Source organism: Mus caroli, unplaced genomic scaffold (genome assembly GCF_978045245.1).
Source record: "Mus caroli unplaced genomic scaffold, Mus_caroli_1 scaffold_16, whole genome shotgun sequence".
In the NCBI taxonomy this organism is placed as follows: domain Eukaryota; kingdom Metazoa; phylum Chordata; class Mammalia; order Rodentia; family Muridae; genus Mus; species Mus caroli.
The window spans coordinates 100,619,173-100,628,259 of NW_028227271.1; the positions used below are offsets into that span (position 1 = coordinate 100,619,173).

Here is a 9,087-nt window from a genome sequence, read left to right on the forward strand (position 1 = left end):
TCCAGGATACAGAGGCTGAAACTCTGACTGGTTTTTTGAATGGCATTGAGTGGATTCTTGAAGAAGTAGAATCTAAGCGTGCAAAATGAAGTTCTTTCGGGACCATGGGAAGCCGCAGGTCGTGGTGTATGTGTTTCCTGTCCCTCCTGTCACTGCCCCTCTGGAGGAGGCCTTTCTACTGGACAGCTACCACAGCTGGGTTTCTGACACTTTACCATGAATGAGTTGCAAGTTTCAGTCCTACTACTTTTCCACAAAATGAACTCTCACATTTTTGATAATTTTATATTTTCTGTCTTTTTTTTAAATATTAAATTCTGCAAAACAAAATTTTGTGGTTCTTTAATTTCTCATATTCTCTCTTTTTTGCTATCAAGGTTGCCCAATAGGAATAGTAAGCCTGTTTAGCAGCCATAGGATCTCTTCAGGGCCCCACTAACTGCTTATTGGAAAGACGTTTCAAATCATTCTCAACAGAGACACTAATTATGAAATTTTCACTAGAATTGCAGTAATGTAATGACTACAACATCTGTTCTCTTTCGAAAGAATAGAAAGAATATTATGTTTATGTTGTATCTGATATTCTTTCAGTGAAAATTAGGGTTTTTTGTGAAAGTTGTCATGTTTGAATCATTTTGAACAAGGAAATACTAAATTCTGTTTCATACTTATACATGATAAAGATTTACATGTGTAAAGCTACCTCAGCAATTGCTTGCACTGCAGAGGAAATCACCTAGCACCTTACTGGAACTGGGGGATTTAAAAATTATTGTGAAAGGAATATAAATACTGTTGTATGATTTATATGTTTATATTTACGTGTACTTAAATATGTTTGTTTTGTGGAGAAAGTGACCACAGACTTTCTAAATATTCAGGGGATTGCCATTTCCGTTTTGACCAGGTCCATGGACTTCATCTAGTGAAGGTAGAGCTCATAGAGTTCACAGCTGCACTGAATCTCCTAAGTCAGGAAAGGAGGGTTAACCTGTATAGGATGATTTGTCTTGAGAAAAATGATTATCCATGATTCCGTTGATCTCATGAATAGGTTAAATTCCCTCATGAAAGTAGCTTCCAAATTGGCTTTTAAAGATCCCATTTTGTTCCTACCTCTTAATGTGATGTACAAGGGATTAAATTCACCAGGTACTCCAGAAAGAACAGATTGTATTAAAATCATAGTCATGGTATTGTTCTTGGTTTTAGTTGAAGAAATAGAGAAACAGAGAAGTATGGAAATCTATTAACAATCAAATCCCATATGATGCTGTCAAGAGACAAGGAAACTGCAAATCCCTTCCCCTAAGTTAAAAGAATTATGAGTTACAACATAGCAGAAATCTTTCAATCCTGATAGTGGAAAGAATGCACCATTCTTTTGTTGAAAGAGCTTGCCTTTAATCACACAACGCTAGTAGCTATTACAATCTGCCAGCATTGCAAGAAGACAATATAATTTCTTATCACAATTTATATTGAGCAGATTTCTTAATATTTCACATGCAGTGAAAGAGACCTTCCCTTATACAAATAAGACTTCATATCCTATAAGGACTTTGATGAATAATTTTTTCTTTAAATAGCCCATCTTTACAATAAAACTTAAAAAGTATTTTTTATGACAATTTTACCTTTTTTATTAGATATTTTCTTTATTTACATTTCAAATGTTATCCCCTTTCTTGGTTTCCCCTCTGCTGAAGAGTTATTGTGTATTTTAAAGCAGGTTGAACATGTTTCAGAGACTTATTTAACCCATTGCCTTAGTGGGAAGGTTTTACGTGAAAACCAGAGTATGTCTAATGAATAAATAAAAGAACATAGTATCTAAAATAAGATATTTCTTCTTGGGAATGTGTTGGTTGTACTTTTCAAGCAATTTTTTCCATATCATATAAATTGCTCATGTTATTGGCATAAGGTTGTACATAGCATTCATTACCTTTTCTAAAAATTGTACAACACAGTAATCAGTATGCTCCCAATTCTATGGTTAGTGTAGCAGTATTAGATATCTGTAACTGAAGTGAAAACTTCTGGGATCTTGGAAAGTCAGTTATGTCAAATTATGTTTTGCTGGGGTATTCAGGTGAAAGGATGTTTTGTCAACGCAGACATGTGAAAGCATGTTAAGAAGGAAAATAAATATAGTCCAACAGATGATGGGCAATGCTGGATGGTATTGGTGTGCCTTGCTATTTCTTACTGGTTACTGTTTGTAAGTGACTGCATAGAAAGAAATGCACCCAAAACCTTCTGGGGATGTTCTGGTGGCTTTTTGCCACTTCTGTGGACTCCTGATTGCCAGAGAGAAGTATACGTTTCTGGATATGTCAGCTGATACAGATTCACATGGATATTTTACTAAGAGAACTCAACATGGTATCTTGCTGAGATAAGACCCTCGGGAGTGCCGAAGATCCTCTGGGTCCCTTTGTCTGCGTGGAATGGGTCTCTGGTCACAGGTGGGCAAGGAGTTGGCAGGAATTGAATGACAGACAGATGAGCACAGGAGATTGTGTAGAATCTGAATGTAATTTGTCAAATCGAGCATCAAACTTTTTATACAGAAGAAAATAGGGAAGTTAGGTGACACATCAGCAAGGTACAAATGAGGTTACCGGATGCTTAGTGACTCTTACACTAAACAGAGGAATGTAAACACAAAGACTGGCAGGAACTGAGACAAAGTCAGCTCTATCTAAGGTCAGCCATATTCTTAGAAGCTAGGTGTGAGGTCTTTACACTCCTAGGGCAAGGGCTTTCACAACCAAGTCATGGTTCTAATTAGGGAGTTCCGCTCTAGCCAACCATATCATGAATAATGCAATACTCTAAAACCACAGCCAGATCTACTTCCTAAACCATTGTAAATTCCTGTATATGGGAGCAACTTGGCTTTTATTCTAAGTGATAGTGTAATACCAGAGGCAATTCTGAATGCCACTGAATAGGCAACATTCTTACTGAATTCCAAGCCCATGGTCAGCTCAAGGACTTTCTAGGATGTTGGAACACTGTCAAAGGCTTATCTATGTCAGAATTCAATCTTAAAAGGCACTTATAATAAGATAATACTAAAAGAGAGCATGTGGATCCATACACCAGACTAACTCGGGGATAGGGTATGAATATATGGGTTACTGAGAATACCAAAGCTCCAGGAGGTGAGTTTCCGTGAAACTCTTTGCCTCGTGAGCACTTCCAGGCCTCTCGGCCTGCCAAGTAAACTTCACTGGAGTGTGAGTATCACGGGAGTACATGTGATGTTTAGAGGGGCTATAAATAGGACTCAGTGGACAGTGACAGACATGGGAGAGGCTTGCATAGCTAGCTTTGCAATGCTTCATTGGTCACACATCTTTGTTTGGCTGAGAGAGGTACAGCACAGAACTACTCCTGGCAGCCCTGTTGGTCCTGGTCACTCCTGATGACTTGTGCCAATTGGGCTTTCTGCTGGGTTGTGCTACTGAACTTGACTGGTGGTATCCCCCCAATTGGAGATTAAAATCTCCCCCAAGGAACTCTTCTGAACAACATACAACAAAGCCTCCATGCTTCTTCTGGACTGACCTGCAGTTGCTGACTCCTGATTTGTGTGAGCTGAACTGTTGATTTCCTGACAATGCAGATTGGATTTGCTCCAAAGAACTACTTCCAAACAGGTCCACTCCCCCGTATCGTAATAACCTTTCTTTCCCAATACCTCTGGTGGGTGATGGGCTAGAAGGAAGATTAAAGCATTTAAGAACCCTTATTAAAGTAGGTTTTAGAAAATCTAAATCTACAGGTAACTATTAAGATAATCATCATGAGATTATTCTCATCGTCTCAGGAAGAAATGCTGCCATTAGTTATTGATGCCCTAGATGAACTTCTCCCCTCACACCTTTTTCGTTTCTCCTACATTTTTCTACTGCATCTGTTAACTTTTAAGAACCCCAGTAATATTGTTCTGCTATTTTTTATTACCATAGTATTTCTACCTGCCATCCTGTCCACCTTTTATTTGAGGCTACATTTCCCATCTATTTCATATGCCTCATTTTAAAGGACACTTCAAAAAAGAATATTAAACTTTGAACTATGTAATTTCTGTATTTTCTTTTTGAAGCAAGCTCACCCATGGTCCCCTTTTCATGATCCAGCTGCAGAGAAGGGTCATCTTTCTAGTTTCTTGATGGGCCCAGCTCATTTGGAGCTGAGACTCCTGTTTGTTTATGTGTGGCTCATATTGGCTTATGTCTCTTCTTTCCTTTTATGCAAGTCCCTAGCATCCAGCAGTCAAGGAACTGATTGCTTTGATTCCTTCAGCTAGAGAGACCTTTGTTGCCTGTGTGTTTCCGTTTTTCTGCTTTGTGTCTTTTTGGAGGATTCCCCAAACCTAAGCCTTTGAGAAGTTCCTGGGTGTTTTGTTTTGTTTTGTTTTGCTTCCCCCGCCCCTTCCTCTTAGCAGAATTCCTTTGCAGGGAGAGTTGTTAGGCAGAGTGATTAGTGTCCCTACTTTATGTCTTTTATTTGCAACCAACCCACTAGGCTCATCTTCTTGTCACCAGAAGAGACAGTACTATTTTTATTCTCTTCCCAGGAGGAGGGAGGGTGGAGGGAGGGGGGAAGAAGTGGTGGTGGGTGGGTGTTCCTACCTGCTTCTAGGCTAAAATTGCATCCACTTATATACAAATACACTATTGGCCCCAAAGAAAGCAGATTGGGTTTTAGTCACATAAGAACTCATGTGATTTAGTCTTCTTTGCATCTATTGTTCTTCTGGCTTAAAGTAAAGAGGTGTTCTTATTGCTTTGTTTTCTGTCTTACATTTCACCAACTGCTCTTCAATGGGTTAAGAGAAAATCATGTTTTTTTTTTTTAAAGATTTATTTATTTATTACATGTAAGTACACTGTAGCTGTCTTCAGACACTCCAGAAGAGGGCACCAGATCTCGTTACGGATGGTTGTGAGCCACCATGTGGTTGCTGGGATTAGAACTCTGGACCTTCGGAAGAGCAGTCGGGTGCTCTTACCCACTGAGCCATCTCACCAGCCCCGAAAATCATGTTTTTATTCCTTTTGTCTTGTTGATACAGTGATGTCTCGTGACCTTCTTTGTCCTAGTTGAGCTTCTTTCTAGATTTTATAGTCTCTTAGGCACCATGTGATGAAAATTTCAAGACTCATTTATTAAAGCATTTCCTAATGTGGTGTCTACGTACAGTAGCTTCACTATGATTATTTAATTAGTGAGCACAATTATATCTTGTGAAACATTTTCCTGTACTCTCATTTTCCCCTATAATTATCATTATTTCATATTTACTGCACAGTGTGATGATCCTTCTGTCTTTCTCTCTCTGTGATGGGACTTATGTCACCTTTACAACCCTGACCTTCAGAATTAGTACTAAGCAGGTTTGCATAATATATGGGCTAAGATCGTTGCTAAAGCCTCAAGAAATTATTTTGTTGCTTTTCCCACTTCACTCTGTACTTAGAGTCTCTGCATAAGTAGCTGTTAGTGACAGATAGCGTCGTCATTGCCTGCATAGACATTTAAATCAGTTTGGAGCGGTGCATTAGTTACTCTTGGTTGCTGCAATGAAACACCGGAACCAACACCATGACGAAAGTGTTTATTTTGCCTCAGAGTTCTAGAGACAGTTCCCTAATGGCAGGGGAGGCATGCCGACAGGTGGCCAGAGTAGGAACCCTAGAAATCACATCTTCAACCATACCCAGAAATAAGAGACAGTGAACTGGAAATGGGACAGGGCCGTAGACCCTCAAAGCCCATCTGCACTGATGCGCTTCCTCCTCAAACATCTATCACCTCCTTAAACAGCATCAGTAACTGAGGAGTGGTTGAGGGCTCTAACAAGTGTACCTATATGGAACATTGCCTGTTCTATCCACCAAGGGTGCGGCCACAACTTAAAGTCCTGGTTGTGTACTCTTGGGCAAATTTCTTTGCTTCTATGTTTCCAATTTTCTTCAATATAAAGTCAACAAAAACAGTTACAGCATCTACTCATATGGTTCTCAAGAGATTCAAAAAATAAGCATTTTGAAGTACTTAAGACAGTGCCTGATGTGAAAAGTTCTCTAAAAGAGTTTGCTTAGTGTTTGTGACATTCAGGTGATTAGAATACTGCTGTTATCAAATGTTATTTCTTTGCTCACTAGAAAACTCGGCTATACAAATTCTATTCACTTTAAGAGACAAGATTAGATGAACTCATCTGGGAGATTTTCAGTGTCTTCTCATTAGAATATCATAAATATTTTAATTAGAGCAAAATTTGCTAGCTAAATATTTAATTTTTAAAGCATGATTTACTGTATCAATCTCGTATTGAAGTACATTGAAGAATTGCCTTCTAATAACTATCTTTTTGCTTGTGCTTTTCTGTGTATCTTGGTTGAAGAAAATACAAAAGTGTTGAGTCTAATTTAACTTACTAATCCAACTTCTATACTTCTCTGAAATATCTTTAATAGAAAAATGCCCATAGCATTACATTTAATACTGGCCATAGAATTCTTACCCTATCACTCTTGGTTCTAAGAACCAATGCTACAGACCGAGGATGATCTGTTTTTGTCTTACCTTATTTTGACATAAGAAGTGCATAAACTCCTTATGCCACCATTATCAGAAGACTGTTCTTAAATTCTGAAAAATATCCCTCTACTATCCCTAGACTTCCAGAAAGTGGAACTGTTACTATATACAGATGAGAGAATCAGTGACTAGAAAAAAGGCTCTTCCAATGCAACTTGTTAACAATTATGATAATATTGGGATCTTCTGTAGCTGACTTACGAAGACGGTGTCTGTGTTATTAAGTGAATATCCATAACCACTCATTTTAGTAAATTAGGCCCTTCAGATTTATGAAGTAAAATTTTGGTCTTGTTTAATATTTTTAAATTTGAAATTTTCCTCATGAAAAAAATCATTAATGAAATTAGTAGACTCTTATTTATATGTTTAGGGTGAGCCTTTCTGAATTGAAATATTTAAAATGAATATGTTAGGTATAGTATAGTAGGCTTTAGTTTTGTTTTGTAAGTCAATTTACAATTTTTAAAAGGGTTGGTTATGTCTGTTTTTATTTGTCTGTAAAATTAGCACATACTATTTTATTATATTTACTGTTTTATATATGCTGCCATTGCCTTTCTGTTAATCTGTGTTCAAGGTTAACTTATTTCCCATTGTGTTATAACATCTATTTATGTTGCAAACAGACATGTATAATAAAATTCATAAAATAGTGTGTCTTTTTATGTTTTCCATGTTTGTACTGTTCTTGCGATTATTTTTTTGTTATTGTTCTTTTTGTTATATTCTTGATCTGGCCTGTGTTATCTTAAATATGTTCCAACTTAGTCATCAGTTCTGAGGTAATAGTTTATCTTTGGTCCCAGAGTTCGGTAAAGTCTCATTTCATATTATTTTGTGTTTTTTCAAATTTCTAGTTTAACTTTGAATTAAATATTTTTTTCACACTCTTTAAATCCCTGCAAATGCTTGGTTAAGGATATTTCATTTGATTGCCTAAATTGTTTTGCAATAATTCTCCTCATCTGAAGCGTTTTGCTCTTCACTTGATATTTTTGATTACTGTAACTTATGTGAATGCAGGGTTTTTAGTTTCCTTTCATTTGAGTACCTAGTACTTTTCTAGGCTAGCAGTAAGAGGCAAAAAGGGAGGAACTACCTTTCTTAGCTCTCTGGCGCCCTCTTCTGTTTCTCTGTTGCTGCGCAGGTTTTGGATATTCTTTATCTATGTGTGGTTTTGTTAATATCTTATTTGTTTGATTATTTATGTATGTGTTTATTCAAGGCAGAGTCTCATTGTACAACCTTCTGGCTGGCCTGCACTTTAACTCGTGGCCATCCTGCGTCAGCACCCACACTACTAGCATTTCAGCACTCACAATCAAGGTAAACAAGTAGGAGGATAGGGGTCTGTGTATCTTGGTTTCAGTTTTCTTCGTTTGTGGAAATTTTATTTCTGACATTTACATTTTCTCTCCCTGTTGCTTCCCCTAAACCTTCTCAGTTCAAGTCCTCACGTTTTGCATAATAGGTACAGCTCCCATCTCTGCCAGCAGTGTAGCCCTCTTCTACAGGAAGATGATTAAATCCCACTCTGTCACACTGATGTCGTTTTTTGCAAGCAGTCTGTATCTGGCTCCCGAGTCCGGATATTTGCTTTCCTCATTTCATGTGACCTGTTCCACAAGTCGGGCTAATCTACACAGGTTGTTGCCAGCTTTGTCCATCTTTAAATCCTCGTATGGCATATTCAGATGTGTGAAGGCCCTTAAGATGATCACATCACGCTGTAGAATATTAATTTTACTTTCTGAGAACTTGTTATACAAGGCACCCTCTTTTGAGCTGTGAGTCTTTGCCTTTTAATTTCTGCATATTAATCATAGAAATAATAAAGAGGAAGACAATATTTTTTGTTTTGTATTTTTGATTTGTTTGTTTTGTTTTTTGAGACAGGTCTCCCTGTATAGTTCCAGCTGTCCTAGAACTCATCATGTAGACCAGGTTGGTCTGGAACTTAAGAGATCTGCCTGCCTCTGACTCCCAAGTGCTAGGATTAAAGGTGTGCCCCACCACATCTGGCCAAAATTTTCTTTTAAAACAAGCACAGTTTTCCAGTCATAAAAACAAATCATTTTTCCCCCTTTGGAACAGCCATCCATACAGACCCTTTGCTCATGACTGGTAAGATGGAATTTCCGGTTACTACGGGCAGAGCAAGAAGGAGATAGCTCAGTGCTGCCCAGCCAAGGCAGCCTGGAGAGTTCAGAGACCTCAGCCCGGGAGGAGCAGGGACTCTTGACTCTAATGGAGGAAGAGATTTCAGAATGCTTCAATATGAAGCAAAGTTGGAGTCTGTTCAGAAAAGATTTTTAACCCGTATTGAGGCACAGGAATCAGGAGGGGGATTCTGAGGAACGGTATAGTACCTCTAAGGACAAGTATAGACTTCTCAAGGGAATCATACATAAGTGTCTTAACAATAGACATATGTAGACTATGGGCATCTTTTGTCTA

General features: G+C 38.0%; 1 protein-coding gene across 1 annotated transcript in view; it reads left to right on the forward strand.

Moving 5' to 3' along the window:
* Fbxo4 (F-box protein 4) overlaps positions 1–2,189 on the forward strand; it is a 15,930-nt gene extending 13,741 nt beyond the window's left edge. The window contains exon 7 of the mRNA XM_021183531.3: positions 1–2,189. This exon is cut by the window's left edge and continues 1 nt beyond it. Within this exon, the coding sequence (XP_021039190.1) occupies positions 1–89 (89 nt within the window). The 3' untranslated portion in view covers positions 90–2,189.
* Positions 2,190–9,087: the final 6,898 nt, after the last annotated feature.